The following is a 16,794-nucleotide window of genomic DNA, read 5'->3' on the forward strand; positions in this document are numbered from 1 at the left end:
AACAAGATGCTCTGTCTTACCTTGTAAGCTTACTATTGAGGTTTAGAAATAGTAAATATAATCAGAAGCACAGTTTCTGTGCCATGTAATATCTTCCTCATCAGCATCATCACTGATACCTCTGCACTTATTAGGGGCTCCATTTCTCACTTTAGCCTAATTGTGGAGAAACAGTAAATCCCTTTTCCTCCTTCCTACATACTAATAAAAAGAATTTTCAGGGGCGCCTGGGTGGCTCAGTCGATTAGTGTCCAACTTGGGGGTCAGGTCATGATCTCATGGTTTGTGAGTTTGAGCCCTGCACTGGGCTCTGTGCTGACAGCTCAGAGCCCGGAGCCTGCTTCAGATTCTCTCTCTCTCTCTCTCTCTCTCTCAAATAAATAAACATTTAAAAAATTAAGAATTTTCAAAATACTTATAAACTCTAAGATAAAAAAATAAGGAATACACAAACACAATTAAAACTGCTATTTTTAGGTTTTTGTTTATAATAATCCAAGACCATGTATAGCTCAAATTCCTTTAACTATCACCTTACTACCTGATTTAACTTTCAAAAAAATCTGTCTGAGAATTCTGCTTCCTGCATGACAGTATGAGGAGCCCCTCAGACCCACTCCTCAGTGAAAATTATAAAAGAGCACATTTAAAGTTTCTGGAAATGGCCCTAAGAGCACACAGCAAATGAATAAACATATATTCGAGAAAATCTACTGAAAGAACAGCAAAGTCTATAATATTTGAACCAAAACCCACTCCATCTTTATGTTCTCACAGCTCTCAGCGAGATGGAAATTTCACTTCCGACTGGGACAGCCAGTAACACACTGGGCTCTCTGTCCCTAGCTCCCCAGCGGAGAGCTATCTTCCCAGGAGGGGCTGATATCAGCCTTTCTCTTCCTGCCCTCTGCTACCTGCACCTGAGGCTAAGTTCCAGACCAGTACAGCCAAAAGGTGGAGACTCCCTTTCTGCCCAGGCTCCTTCACGGACTGAGGCTTTACCTTGGGTACAGCCCTGTGGAGAGTACTGGGGACCTGACTGCTCTTGCTTTGGCTTCTGTGGCAGGGGTTCCACACTGGGAAAGGCAAGCCAAGATCTAGAGCTATTGCCCACTCTCCTTCCACCGAGTGTTTACCTTCTGGAGTCACTCAGAAGTTTGACATTGTTCCCACCAGCACTGACCTGGCTCAAAGATTTTGCCTGGGGAGAAGCCAGCCACAGAATAGAGAGCTCTAAATGTCTCTCTAAAGGAACTGAATTCATGTGCAGCCGACTGTGAAGTTCAGGCCTAAGGGCACTCTCAAAAACAGTGAAGGTTGTGGCAAAAGGGAGTTGGGAGGAAACTGTTAGATTCATTGAAGGTACAGGCTAAACTACTGGCTGGCGAGATTCTTCGAGAGAAAAAGACAAAGAAATACCTGGGACAAGCACTCCTGGGAACAGAAAAGAATCTCAAACATTAACCTAAGGAGCTCTTCTTCCAAAGGAACCAGAATACTTTGGTCTGTGAAGCAATTTATACCACAGGGCATCACTGAAAGCAACAGAGCAATCAGCTGGCAGTTAATGTGTGGTCAAGGAAAGAGTCACAAAGGATCACATATTATATTTATATGAGATGTCTAGAACAGGCAAATCTATAAAGATGGGAAGTAGATTAGTGATTGAGATGGATGGGGAGGAAACAGGGTTTAAGGGAGTGACAACTAAAGGGAAGGGGGTTTATGAGGTGATAAAAAGGTTCCAGAATTGACTGCGGTCTTGGTTCCATGTATCTGAGCATACTAAAAATTACTGAATTGTACACTTTAAATGGGTGAATTGCAGACTATGTGAATTCTATCTCAGTAAAGCTGTTACTTAAAAATTGGCACAATATAAAGAAAAAACAACCTGCCAGGTTCCTCTTCGTAAGCTCTTGATCTGCTTTCAGGCTTATAAGCAAGAACTACCAAAACAATTTAAACATGTCAAGAACACACCCAGGTTTCTCAGAACTACTTCTCTCTCTCTTTTTTTCTTTTAAATCTCAGTCTTCCCAGTCAATTCCCACTTTGGGAGCAAGGAGCCCCAGGCCCCCCGCCCCCCTCCCTCCCAAGGACCCTGACCACACTTCCTACTGGCACCAAGTGGAGGATGCTGCCAGGCCAAGGAAGAACTGCCCAGGGAACATGCTAACAGTGCAGATTTCAAGATTCACCCCAGAGATACTGAGTCATCGGGTTCTCAGTGGGGCCCAGAAATCTAAATAATGTGAATGTTCATACAGCTTTGGTGACCACTCATAGCACACAAGCTCGAGAACATTCCTTCTTGATTCAAGTGAGTGGTCTCTCTTCCTGCCTCAGAGCTCCCCACCTTAGACACAAAGAATTTTTCAGAAGTTACAGGCACCTCTTTTATGTTTTTCACATTTTAATTAACAACTATAATGTGCATGTAACAGGCCTGCATGTACATGAAAGACTGTTCTCTTTAGAAGTACAAACATTGGCAAGAAAGCTTATTTTTTTAAAAACTACTTTTCCTTTGATAAAAGACACTGTTTGGTTGCTAGGTTTTTCAAAAATTAGTATTAATTTATGATCAGAATATTTTTAGCTTTTCATGCATTATAAAAGCAATTTCACAAAGGTAAAATGTTTTAAAAATTTAAAAAAAAAACTAGGAAGGAAGAACTTCATGTCAGGTCACATCACAAAACTAGGATAACATAAAAACAGGAGGTAAACATCACATAATAATAAAGTGAAAATATTAAACCAATTTATCTATTTAGGTTAAAGGAAAGTTAAATTCTGCTTATAAGACATTCTAAAGGTTTATGATCCATTTTCCCACTGTTTCTACTAAGAAAACCTGCTGGATGAAGGCTTTAAGAGAGACTTGCTAAATATTGAAATAAAATCTTTGGAGGCTGTGAAAACATGTTCTCTTGAAGTGATATAAATAGGACAGGCTGTTACAGTTTTGAGATTGGTGGTTCCAACCATGCCTTTAAAAGTGAACAGTCTTAATGACCTTAAAGCATTATTGTATCTTTTATGTTACAATGTTCATTGATAGCTGTCAACTCAGGTCAATTTAAAGGGAAAACTCTTTCAGTGAAGAAACAATTTCAGTATGTTAGGAAAAACAAGTATATCTAACAAACTTTTTTATTCTGTATGTCCTCTGCGGAAAGCTTATAATAGTTATACAAAAATGATAACAGCTCACTGGAAACAGGATTATTTATGCAGGTGAAATGTGCTTTTAAGGAATAAATAGGAGGGAAGGCAATGCCCAATGAACTAATTCACATTCCGACTGAAGTCACATTTATGGAAATGATGGGGAATGTTCTATTACAAAATATCTTTTTATACTGTACACTGACAGAAGAAAAACTTCTGGTTTTTGAAACCAGTTTATGAAACCAGTTTAGCTATACTGGTTTCATAAATGTAGACAAAAGCATTATTTCTAAAGGATCAATGAATAAACAAGTTACATGCCTATTAACATCACCTTGATGGGTGAACAAAATAGTAGACAAATCTGTATTTTTACAGCACTAAACTCAGTTTCAAAATCAGGATACTTTTACATAAAGTACTACCTTTCTATATTCAACAACAAATATAATTAAGAGAAGACTGATTTCTCCCCAACATCAGAATCAATAAATCTAAACCAGCTATGTATTTATTTGACTTCTGGTACATAGTGGGTAAGCCACAGCTGTATTTTAAATATAGCACTTTCAACTCTGTAACAATGCCTTATTTTTATCTCCTATAAATTGGACAAAAAATGAATATGGCAAGGGATTTCATTTTTCTCTTTTGTCATAAATTTAAACTGTAAGAATAACCTGCTTACACCCAAGGCAATGCAATACTCCAAAAGTCAGCCAAATGGAATTTGAACAAATTTGGTCATCTCAATAGTTTGCAGGGACATAAAGAAGTAGTGAAACATGACATTCTACTAATACTACATTCGTTTTGTCTACTAAACCCTCTAAAATGGAAGAACTTCCTGGCACTGTGGATGAACAAAGAATATGCAAATTGTAATAGCAGTGAAATTTTACAATAAATTTAATATTGTACTGATAGCTTAATGTATAACTCGGGGCACCTGGTGGCTCAGTCAGTTAAGGAACCAACTCTTGATTTCAGCTCAGGTCATGATCCCCTAGTTTGTGGGATCAAGCTCCACACCTGCTTGGGAGTCTCTCTCTCTGCCTCTACCTTGCTTGCACCCTCTCTAAATAAATAAATAAATAAACTCTAAAAAAAAGTTTTTTAAAGTAACTGTATTAATTCATGTTTAAAAAAATGGCTGGAAAGCTCTACTATCACTCACTATAATGTATTTTGTGTTACTTTGCAAATAACATTTTATTTCTAAGATACCTCATTATAAGGTATTTTTTTGTGTTATGCAAAGGAATTTGAAGAAATTAAAAACAGCTATAGCATATAGGAAGGACACCATAATCTATACAGAAGTAAGGCTGGCCATTCCTTATGTAAACAGGTGGGGAAAAGACTAGGCAGTTAAGGGGAAAAATTTTTTTTTAATGTTTATTTATTTTTGAAAGGGGGGTGGGGAGAGGGAGGGAGGGGGAGAGAGAGAGAGAGAGAGAGAGAGACAGACAGACAGACAGACATAGGGTGAGAAGGGGAGGGGCAGAGAGAAAGAGACAAAATCCAAAGCAGGGTCCAGGCTCTGAGCTGTCAGCACAGAGCCTGATGCGGGGCTCAAAGTCAGGAATGAACTGCAAGATTGTGACCTGAGAGGAGGTTGGAGGCTTAACTGACTGACCCAGCCAGGTGCCCCAAGACTAGGCAGTTTTAAATAACTAGTAATTAAAGGGAACTGCTCTATTATGTGTATCAACTTGATAATAAGCCCATTAACTATAGTACAAAGCAACAAAAATTCTTCTTCAACTCAAAGTGTTCTCTTTAAGATTCTCTCTGTGGGATGCCTGGGTGGCTCAGTTAAGCTTCCAACCTTGGCTTAATTCATGGTCTCATGGTTCATGAGTTGGAGCCCCACATCGGGCTCTGTGCTGACAGCTTGGAGCCTGGAGCCTGCTTCAGATTCTGTGTTTCCCTCTCTCTGCCCCTCTCTCACTTGTGTTCTCTTGCTCTCAAAAATAAATAAAAGAAAATATTTAAAAAATAATAAAAAAAGATTCTCTCTGTGATTTCCAATGCTAGGGAAACAACTAGTATCAAATTTTTAGAATAAGCAATATTTTTAGATGTTCACAGAGAACACATCTTTTATATTCATCAGAAACCACCAAATAAAAAAACTAACTTTTTTAACTATAAGGGGCCAAAAACTCAAAAGTTTTCATAAGAAACACAAAGCAAAAAATTTTGTCATCATTTTAAGCATATTTGTCATCCTCTATAATTTTCTATTTAAATATCTTGATAAATATAGCTGCCCTGGACAGTTATCAACATTTACTATCTGTCTCTGTTAGCAAACCATATACAAGATCTATAGATCTAGATGGCCACAATGACTTACTCATTGCTTCAAAAAACAAGACAATAGAATTAATGAGTATATTGTCTGGCCCCAAATATTTGGAAATAAATGCATCTCAATAATTTGATTTTCATTCATTAATTAGTTTGAAAAAATAAAGAAATGTTTACTCAAGCATGTTAAGATCAAAGAATAGAATGGCATACAATTACATATTCTTCTACATATTCATTTATATATGGTCATGATATTTAAATGTGACTAAAAGACTTGGTTGATATGTAAAAATAAATTGTATTAAGATGCCACCACAAATAAGTAAAAGGCATATTTCAATTAATATAAATACATCCTGATAATCTGTAATGTGAGAGATAGTATGTGATGAATTAATAAACTCTTACAAGTCTTAGCCACCAAAATTTCAGTGTCAAAGGACCATCTTCACTGTCCTTAATTTGGACGGAGATAACTTTTATTTGACTGATTTCTTAGAAAATGTTACCAAGTGAAATATAAATTCCTTTTATTATGGCCTATAATAAATCAAATAATAATGGCTGAAGGAACCTAACCATTTTGTGATTTGAATGGTTTGTAGAACAACTGAACTTATGTCTACAGGAATACCGATTAAAGAGTATAACCTTGTGAACCAATCCAGCAGGCCCACACACTTGCTGAACTGGCCTACTGTGTGATTAAAATGATAAATCACTTAACATGCGTAAAAGACAAATCATACCATCTATAATTCTGACACTTAAACCATTTATCTTTTTATTCTTTACTTCCATTTTTTTTAAATTTTTTTTTTAATGTTTATTTATTTTTGAGACAGAGAGAGACAGAGCATGAACAGGGGAGGGTCAGAGAGAGAGGGAGACACAGAACCCATGACAGGCCCCAGGCTCTGAGCTGTCAGCACAGAGCCCGACTCGGGGCTTGAACTCACGGACCGCGAGATCATGGCCTGAGCCGAAGTCGGCCGCTTAACCGACCAAGCCACCCAGGCGCTCCTTTACTTCCATTTTTAAGAAGTAAAACAATTAGGAGGTACAAAAAAAAAATAAAATTATTCAGCAAAATTATGTCCAACGGCTTTCCATCATACACAGAATAAAATACAAAGAACATCTAGCCCCAGACTACTTTTCACCATCACCTCTCACCACTCTTCCTCACAAGCACTGCACTACTCCAGACTAGCAGCCTTTTTGCTGGTCATGGAGTACAAAAGACACCTTCAGGCATTGGTGGCTCTCTTTGCCTGAAATGCTCTTCCCTTGGATGTCTTCATCCAGAACTCTGTTCAAATATTACTTCCTCAGGAAAAACTTCATGACCACTGTATCTAATGCAGCACTGTCTATTCATCGTTCTCTACCCTAATTTTTTAACGGCACAAATCATTCCTTGACATTGTATTTCCATTTTGTCCATCTCACCCCACTAGAATAGCCAGGACTTGCTTGTTCACTGATGAATCCCCAGTGCCAAGAACAGTGCCTGACACAGATGTAGGTGCTCAGTAAGTATCTGGCAAATCAATAAAAAAAAAATGAAAATCCATTTAATCCACAAATTTTGGATTGTGTATTATGAATCAGACACTCTAACCTCTAGATATGCAAATGAGCTACGACAGTCTCCCAGGAAACTAAGCAGGAGGTAAAAACACAAATATGTAAACAACATGTTATACTTTGATAATATAGAAGGAATAATACAGAAGGAAGAGAAGTGTTGGCCAGTCACAATAGACTGGAAACAGTCCGTGATCTTTAATAAGTAGATCACTGATGATCGGATCACACATTAACCAATGTGTTCTCAGTAGTAGACTACACTCAATTAAAAGCAGGAAAGGTAAGGAATAAAGAATAATCTTCAAAATATTTTGAATGACTGATTTACCAAAGAGCATTTTCATTCTAAAAAAGTAAAGATTAATATTAAAGAATTTGTAACTTCACTTCAAGTGCTATTAATCTTTTCATATAAATACATATATGCTTTAATATTTTTAGATTATATAGCCACTAAGAGTAAATCAGCATACAGCTAAATTAAAATATGTACAAAACATTCCTTACCTGAATTTCTAAAATCATTCTTTCAATCTCATCTTGTTGGCTGTCTATTATCTAAAACACAGAAAATATTATCAGTGTGAACTAAAAATTTTTCCACTGCTTTTAAAAAGTACCAATATTTAGAAAACAAAGGAAAACACAGGAAATAATGAATTTATTTTTTTAAATCAGGGTATGATTTTCTTTTTTTACAAAATTATTCATACCAAGTATCCTTTAAATAGACATATTATTTGGATCACACATACATAAAACTGCAAAAGTTTTCCTCTACTTCTTGATAAAACTCTATGTAATTTATAAAAATAACTTTGAGACAGATGTCGAACAATTTAGGAAGGAAAAGAAACCCTTTTGTTTTGCTAAAAGGCAATATAATTTCTTCTTAGTTTGGCTTTAACAAAAATTTGAATTATTTAAATTTACTTAAATTGTCATTTTCAGAGAGACTGGCTGGCTCAGTCAGTAGAGTATGTGACTCTTGATCTCAGGGTTGTGAGGTCAAGTCCCACATTGGGTGTGGAGCCTACTTAAAAAAACGTGGGGAGCCTGGGTGGCTCAGTCATTAACTGTCCAACTCTTGATTTTGACTCAGGGTCATGATCTCATGGTTGTGAGATTGAGCCCTGCATCGGGCTCTGCACTGGGCATTGAGCCTCAAGATTCTCTCTTTCCTCCTCTCCCTCTGCCCCTCCCCTGCTCTCACTCTTGCTCTCAAAAAAAACAAAAAACAAAAAACACATTAAATAGGGGCACCTGGGTGGCTCAGTCGATTAGGCATCTTACTCTTTATCTTGGCTACAGGTCATGATCTCACAGTTTGTGAGTTCAAGCCCTGCAATGGGCTCCACACTGACAGCATGGAGCCTGCTTAGGTCTCTCCTTTGCTCTCTGCACCCCGCCCCCCCACCCCACTCATGCACAAATTAAACATTTTAAAAAGTATAAATAAAAGAGTCATTTTCTTTCCAAATAAAAACATTCAAACTAAGTTATTAAGTATTAACAAAAATATAAAGTAGCTATAACTTATATGTCCATACACACATAACCAACATAACACAGATTTCATATTTATTATCAAAGACATCAACTGACCTTACTAGCATTCTCATTTTGCTCTCTCAGGGTATCATTTTCATTTTGAAGCTGTTTTGCATCTAACATGGGAAGGCGAATTCCATCTTCAAGGCATCTTTCTACTTTTTGCTGCAAGCTGTATGTTTTAGAAAGACAATTAAATAAAGAAAACCCACTCTATGTGCTGATTTTGGTAGATGACTTCAACATAAAAGATAGTCCCTTCTTAGGGCCTATAATATTTTTTAACTGAGTGATAATGAAGACCTACAGACTCCATATGAATAAGAATGAGCACCTACATCTCATAGAAGTAAAAAATACAATGGACGCTGGTCATCTTTTTAGAAATGACAGATTTGAGACCAGAATCCAAAAGGTGTGTGACATCCTTAGGCCCTAATGAAGTTCCTTATCCTTATGACCCTAATCTGAGCTCTGCAGTCCAAATCCTGTTCTTTCCTTCCCCTGCAAAAGCAGAATTCCTTGATTAAGATGATTTTGTTTGGGAGCCTAATTATATGGATACATGTCTTTTACCTTCATTCTGAGCTCAGCCAAAGTTTGTTTGTAAGGATAGTTGTTGCCAAAACCAGTAGAATTATTACATTTCTCCTTCATTAATAACAGCAGCAATGTGTTATTCCTCTGCTATTCATGGCAGAGACTTGAATTTACAGAGAGAAAACAACAAAAGGAAGCCCCTCGGGTATATTAAGAGTAAAAGATTGAAAGGGAAAAAAAGATGTTAATCTTGAGAAAAGAAAGAATAAGTCATGTTCTGGTTAAAAGGAATGACACCATTAACAATAATGACCAAAATCAAAACAGAAAGACACATCAGAATAGTTCCACTCTAGCTTTCAATCAGACTTAAGAGTTGCAGAGCACTAAAAGAAACACACTTCTTACAGTTTGGGTTTTGGTATTTTCATTATTTTTTTAAATTTTTTTAATATGAAATTTATTGTCAAATTGGTTTCCATACAACACCCAGTGTTCATCCCAACAGGTGCCCTCCTCAATGCCCATCATCCACCCTCCTCTCCCTCCCACCCCCGTCAACCCTCAGTTTATTCTCAGTTTTTAAGAGTCTCTTATGGTTTGGCTCCCTTTTTTTCCCCTTCCTCTCCCCCAAGGTCTTCTGTTAAGTTTCTCAGGACCCACATAAGAGTGAAAACATATGGTATCTGTCTCTCTCTGTATGACTTATTTCACTTAGCATAACACTCTCCAGTTCCATCCACATGGCTACAAAAGGCCATATTTCATTCTTTCTCATTGCCAAGTAGTATTCCATTGTGTATATAAACCACAATATCTTATCTCTTCATTTTAGCCACTGACTGGCGTAAGGTGATATCTCAGTGTGGTTTTGATTTGTATTTCCCTGATGAGGAGTGACGTTGAGCATCTTTTCATGTGCCTGTTGGCCATCTGGATGTCTTCTTTAGAGAAGTGTCTATTCATGTTTTCTGCCCATTTCTTCACTGGGTTATTTGTTTTTTGGGTGTGGGGTTTGGTGAGTTCTTTACAGATTTTGGATACTAGCCCTTATTTTTCTTCTTTCAAGTATTGTGGCTTTCCTGTGCTTTCTCTCTCTTCTAAAAATAAAGAAGTGAAAGAAGTGCCATACCTACATTCTGGGCAAAGAACTGACAGTCCTACCTGGCACAAAAGCACTTCCAATATGTTAATAAATAATGGCACCAGACAAATTTTCATGTATTATGAATGCAGTGCACTGCTTTGTAATATATTGTTACTTGTCATAAAACTATTTGCTTTTTCAGTCTAAAAGTGACAAGTGTATTATTTCTATTTCAGAATGAGCTTTCTCCCTCCAAATCAGTGTCAATACACTGCTTCTATGTAGTTACAACATTCTAAGAAAAATAAATTACATTAAAAACTATTAAGGTCTTTAAAAAAAGGAACCAGCTATGAGAAGGGAACAACTTACTGTGTCATGAAAAAGTACCAAATAAGTCTTTTTTCATGTACACATTCTTGTTTTGTTTATATTATGAAGCATGCTCACTTAGGAAAGTAATAAATCTCTTGAATAGCAAAGGTATCAACTTTATTACTAGGGATCCCACCCACATATCTTACTTACATTTTCACTTCTAATGAAAAATTTTTATCTGATGTTTAAATACCAAGAGTTCTCATATATTAATAAAGTGGGAAACTTAGAGACATTACATAGGCACAGATAAATGTAATGATATAATTCATAGTCACATACATATCTGAAGTTCTTCTGGAAACAAGAACTTTAGTTTATCATATAGCTGAGGAAACTGAAATAACACCCTTACCTCCAAGTTCAAGTGACACCATAGCTATATAAGTACTGAAGAATTTTAGAAGACCTTGTTTGGTCTTTTATATCTACTTGAAATTAAAAGAAAATTTCTGGGATGCTAACATCTCTGAAAGTATCAAGGTAAAAAAATGGAACACGGATTCTGAAATGCACTGTACTAAGTCTAATGAAAAAGACTAGGCTCAATTTTGAGAAAATCTAAATATTTGATTTTTAGATATTTGAGAAAATCTAAATAAAAGAGAAGGTATAATATCATATTAAATATATAAAAGCACACAATGGAACAAAACTAATTATATTCAAGTGTTCCTAATTCTATTCATAAAATGGCACAGTTTGAGCTTGTGATCAAAATGCCCTATAAAATCTCTTCTCATTTTCTCTAAGAAGAAAGAAAAAGAACATATGGTGGAAATAGTGGAGGTCAGGAAGCTGTTCTGAGAATAGAGAATAGACTGTAAGATGTGGAGTTATAGGAAGGGAAATTAAAGAGCAAGAAAGCAAAAACCAAGGGAAAAATAAATGTAAAGCTAAAAGTATATGAATTTTAGGGGGCAGCTGGGTGGCTCAGTCGGTTAAGTGATGGACTCTTGATTTCAGCTCAGGTCATGATCTCATGATTTGTGAGAAGAAGCCCCGCGTGGACTCTGTACCGACGGGGGGGAGCCTGCCTGGGATTCGCTCTCACTCTCTCTCTGCCTCTCCTCCACTCACTCTCTCACTCAAAATAAATAAATAAACATTAAAAAAAATTGTATGAATTTTTTGAAGCAGAGATTAGAAACACTGAAGACCATAATGTCTCAGAATCAGATGTTTTCTGCACTGAAATCTAAGAAAAAGAGTAGACCAGGCATATTAAAGGCTTTGAAAGTAGTAAAGCAATATTAACATGGAATTATCAGATGGATTTTGATTAGAGTTACATGCAATTGGGAAAAGCATGAGGAGTATATTTCTTAAATTTAGTTTTTGTTGCTTTGTTGTCTTATTCTTCTGTATAGTTTTGGCTATTTATATTTGATCATCTATTAAGGTTTAAGTTTTATAAAACAGAGTGCACGTAGTTGCATATATAACGTAGTTCTCTAGGTTTTTTAGCAATCTAGTATTAATTTTCCAGATTAAATATATTAGCTAAATATACTAATAAATGATATTCCCTGTCATTCTAACTATATTAATTTAAAAGAGAAGAGTACCATCAGGCAAGATACATGAGTAAACTTGGAAGATACATGACAAAATAGCCATACCTGTTGTTCTACAGTAAGGGAAAATGGGAGTCAATTATTTCACTTTGATGTATCTCATTAAGGAGTGCAGTCTGAGTATTTGCTTCTCTTTGTTTACTTACTTTTTGGCAAAGCCATCAGATTGTGTTAATACTTTCAGTTTCCAATTGTTTTTTTGTTTTTGTTTTTGTTTTGGCGGCGGGGGGTGTTACATTCTCACCATTCTCATCTAAAACTTTTGGCAAGACGTCAGTATGTTGCATTAAAATGTGAAATCATAGCCAAGACAACCTGCTTCAATGACATAATACTTACAGTTCTTAAGAGTTCACCTTTCAATTTGACAATAAATGTCATATTAAAAAAAATTAAAAAAAAATAAATAAAAGTCCCCTACTATGGAAACCAATTTGACAATAAATTTCATATTAAAAAAAAAAAGAGTTCACCTTTAAGATAACAATATAGTAATAGTTACAAATTAATGTATCTTAAGTGAAATGCTTTATGAAAAATATGAGTAACAAAAATAAAAAATTACTAAAGGTTTGTTTACCTCTGAACTGTAGTTACCAACTCCTTTTCTTTCTTCTTCTGGCATATTAGTTGTGCCTCTTTTTCTTGACACTGTTTTTTGATCTCTTCAAGCTTTTTTTCTGCATCCAGCAGAGTCTCTTGCAAATTCTTATTTTTTTCTTCTAGAATCTGAAGCTAAGGAGAAAATTCTTAAAGTTTATAACACATAGAATATTAAATGTGTTTCTGCTAGAAACTGTGTTCTAAATTATTAACAAGCTTGTGATTAAAATCACAGTATATTTTATCTAGAGCACTTAATAATACTTTATTTCTTCCTTTGTGTGTAACAGGAGCTAGGAGAATGAGATTATGGAGAAGAAAAGAATGGGGTCAGAAATTCCTAGAGGACAGAGAGAAAGGTAAATGATCTCAATTTGGGGATACTTTAAAATTTTTATTTTTAATTATGCTAAAATATGCAGAACACAAAATTTACCATCTTAACCATGCTTAAATGTACAATAAATAGTATTATTACATTCACACTGTTGTACAACTAATCACCAGAACTCTTTTCATCTTGCAAAACAAACTATATTCATTAACAACTCCCCTTCCAGCTCTGCCTTCAGTCTCCAGCGACCACACTTTGACTTTATGAACTTGACAACTTTAGGTACCTCATACCATATTTATCTTTTTATGTCTGGCTGATTTCACTTAGCCCAATGGCCTTAGGTTTATCCATGTTTCAGAATTTCATTTTTTTTATAGGTGAATTATAAGGATATGCGACATTTTATCCATCAGCGATTGGGTTGCTTCCATCTTTTGGCTGTTGCAAATAATGTTATTATGAACATATGTATGTACAAACATCTGTTTGAGACTCTGCTTTCAATTCCTTTGGGTATATATCCAGAAGAGGAATTGATGGTCATTGTTTAAAGAAGCATATCATATGGTTTTCCACAGTGGCTACACTATTTTACATTCCCATCAACAGTGCACAAGGATTCTAATTTCCTCACATTGTCACCAACACCTGTTACTTTCTTTTTTCTTTTCTTTTTTTTTTTTTATTAGCCAACCTAATGGTGTAAGGTGGTATGAACATGTGTTTTTACATCTATATTCCTCTCTGTTCCTGCTCATGCCAACTCCTGTGGTACTTCTTTAGTTCCTTCCTGACATTATCCTCTCTTAGTCTTATAGACAGAGAATCCCTTGTAGGCCTAGAGTCTGTAAAATAATGACCCTCCATGGATTAAACCAATGATTCTCAACTGAGAGTGATTTCTCCCCCAAGGTGGTATTTGGAAATTTTTGTAGACATTTTTGGTTTTGGGGAGGCAGGAGGGAAGGAGCAGTGCTACTGGCATCTAGCAGGTAGAGGCCAGAAATGCTGTTAAGCATCCTTTAATGCACGAGACAAAATCCTAGAACAAAAAAGTATCCACCCTTTAATGTCAATAGCACTGAGGTTGAGAATTTCATGATTAGAAAAACTGAAAAAGACTGAAGAGTAGGTTTCACAGATTTATAAATAAGGTTTTGAGAAGAAAGGCTTCACCAGAGTTGGTAGAAAGACTCTGGATAAGGTACTTGTAAAAAAGAAAAATGGTCAGAAGAGGTAAGAGGAGTGAATGGAGACCACAGACTAAGGTGTACGAATTTATGGAAAGGTTAAGATGAATGAAGAAAACAAATACCTGGAAAGACAGTCAAAAAACGTCTTGTTGAGCCTTGGCTGAGCCAGAGAATATTGGGTAAAGCCAGAGAACATATGGTGCATGCATGTATGTGTGGGATGGGGCTGTGAGACCGGTTCAGAAACTACCTTTTAGAGTAAAATGTTAATAAGTAAAAGAGCTAACATACAGGTTTTTCAGGCAAATAACCATATATTAATTAACAACAAGAAAGATACACTCATGCTTAAAGTTTCTAATTAAAGTTAATTCTAAAGACAGCAATTAAACACATCAATTTAATATAATTAGCCAAATGTAGAACCAAAATTTTAAATTCTAAAAATTATGAAATTTCTAAAGAGTCAACCTAATAAAGTGGTTATGTTTTCAAGTCATTTAAAAGTGAGCATTTTATTTCATGTTACCTGAAGACTCTGACTCTGTACATCATCTAGAGTTGGAAGATCAGCCAGATACTTTTCCAAGGTCTCAATTCTTCTCTGCTTTTCTTTATTTTGTTCGGATTCCTTCTGACATTTCTTTTTCAGGCTACTGATATATCTATCTCTGGTTTTAAGCTAAAGAAAAAAGATTATGGATCTTCAGAGGCTTTGTGCCATTAAAAAAATAACAACAGAACCAACAGTTCCAGGTTATAGTTTAGACTACCACCAACTCAGGTAAGATTCACCTTATTTCATCAACTCTAAGATTCACATTTTTAGAAACTGTCATATCACTGAAGTCAAGAAATTTTTTGAAATTTTTGTTTGCTTTTGCAACTGATGGCATCCTATGAACTGCAGTCAGCCAGGTAGCAGGGATGACATAGCTTTTATTGCCTGCACATGTACAAACTTGGTCGAAGCTATTCATCTCTGTCATTTCGACACTGTGTATATGTTGCAACTATGGGCTGAGTTTGAATGATATTTAAAACACCTTAAAATATTACATTATAATTTGGCGTGGAAAAAAAGTTACGATCTGGAAAGACAAAGAAATAGAGCCACAGGGTTTAATTTCAGAATTTTAAATTTGAATTTTAAAATCAATGAAGCAAATATTCGTCTCTGGAGGGATGACTTCAATTTCTTATTTCTAACAAAGCTATATCCAAACATTTCATGTGAAATAAGAAAGGAAGATACCCGGGGCCCCTGGGTGTCTCAGTCAGGTTAGCGACTTTGGCTCAGGTCAGTGTGGAGCCTGCTTGGGATTTCCTCTCTCTCCCTCTCTCTCTCTGCCCCTACCCCACCTTGCATGCATGATCTATCAAAATAAGTAAACTTAAAAAAAAAAAAAAAAAAAAAAAAAAAAAAAAAAAAAAAAAAAAAGAAGGAAGGAAGATACCTAAAAGTAATTAAAGCTGTTTTGTTACTGACTTGCAAAGAAATTGTTTATCACGTACTCAAGAAATGCAACCAAAACCAGGAGAACATACAAAAATCACCAGATACTTGGAAAGAGATATGGGCACTAGTGAGACCAGTCCATACCTCAAGCCAAGACTACTGTTAAGGTATTTATTAGGTCATAATTGAATTTGTAACATATTTTTTTTCTCAAAGTTACATATGATAAAAGTTTGCCATACCACTGATGTCATTTTAGGATTGACAGAACATGTTAATTGAACACCTATTATAGAACACTATATGGTACATGATTCCAGTATATCTTAATTTGTGAAGGGTGAACCTCAGATTTTTATGTACTAATTTTTTCACCTTTCCACCTGAAATATACGATCTTTAAATTTCATCGCACAAATTCAAAGTTCTTTCATATTTCAGATCAATTACAAATAACATGTGTACACAAACAGTTACCTAAAAAGTAAACTCCAGACTCTTCTTCACCTTAAATTACTAGTCTTCCAAAAGCTTACAGGTTTTTACATCCTTTTCCCATATTCACCAGGGAAGTAAGTGTCAATAATTAGTAGTATAATGGTTCACTTTCCAAAATTTTATTAAAGCTAACACTTGTGCACAATCTGGTTTCTTTCATGTCTTATCTAATTTCTTTTAAGTCCACTGTGTAACAACTTTTATTAAAACAAGTTCAATTGGAAAAACAAATCACCTCTCCTTTCATCTATTCATTCCATCAACAACTTTAAGATATATTTATTAACTTGGGTAAAGAGCAACATTGATAAAATAGTTAAGTTCTAATATTTACTGGGGCTTTCTCTGGATTAAAGGCAAGTGTGATGCTGTGATAATTTGTGATCTTTCAGAACTCACAGGTTGTTGTGACCATCTGAAAGACCACATAATGCCATTCCCTTTTTTCTCCCCTTTTCTCTTTTTTTTATTGGAGGATAATT

At 35.6% G+C, this 16,794-nt stretch overlaps 1 protein-coding gene and 1 long non-coding RNA gene across 5 annotated transcripts in view; one reads left to right on the plus strand and one right to left on the minus strand.

Annotated features, from left to right (window-relative positions):
* CEP85L (centrosomal protein 85 like) overlaps positions 1 to 16,794 on the minus strand; it is a 215,605-nt gene that overhangs the window by 16,427 nt on the left and 182,384 nt on the right. For all 3 annotated transcript variants that reach the window (XM_042939703.1, XM_042939702.1, XM_042939701.1), the window contains exons 7-10: positions 14,885 to 15,037; positions 12,803 to 12,957; positions 8,695 to 8,812; positions 7,597 to 7,647 (exon numbers count right to left, since the gene is read on the minus strand). In XM_042939703.1, the coding sequence (XP_042795637.1) occupies positions 7,597 to 7,647; positions 8,695 to 8,812; positions 12,803 to 12,957; positions 14,885 to 15,037 (477 nt within the window). The remainder of the gene's footprint in view (positions 1 to 7,596; positions 7,648 to 8,694; positions 8,813 to 12,802; positions 12,958 to 14,884; positions 15,038 to 16,794) is intronic.
* The window catches only part of LOC122220333, a 34,671-nt gene that overhangs the window by 12,966 nt on the left and 4,911 nt on the right, over positions 1 to 16,794 (plus strand). For both annotated transcript variants that reach the window (XR_006202802.1, XR_006202801.1), the window contains 2 exons: positions 13,116 to 13,184; positions 15,038 to 15,139. This is a non-coding gene — a long non-coding RNA (uncharacterized LOC122220333). The remainder of the gene's footprint in view (positions 1 to 13,115; positions 13,185 to 15,037; positions 15,140 to 16,794) is intronic.

The sequence above is a fragment of the Panthera leo genome, chromosome B2 (genome assembly GCF_018350215.1).
Source record: "Panthera leo isolate Ple1 chromosome B2, P.leo_Ple1_pat1.1, whole genome shotgun sequence".
Taxonomy (NCBI): Eukaryota; Metazoa; Chordata; class Mammalia; order Carnivora; family Felidae; genus Panthera; species Panthera leo.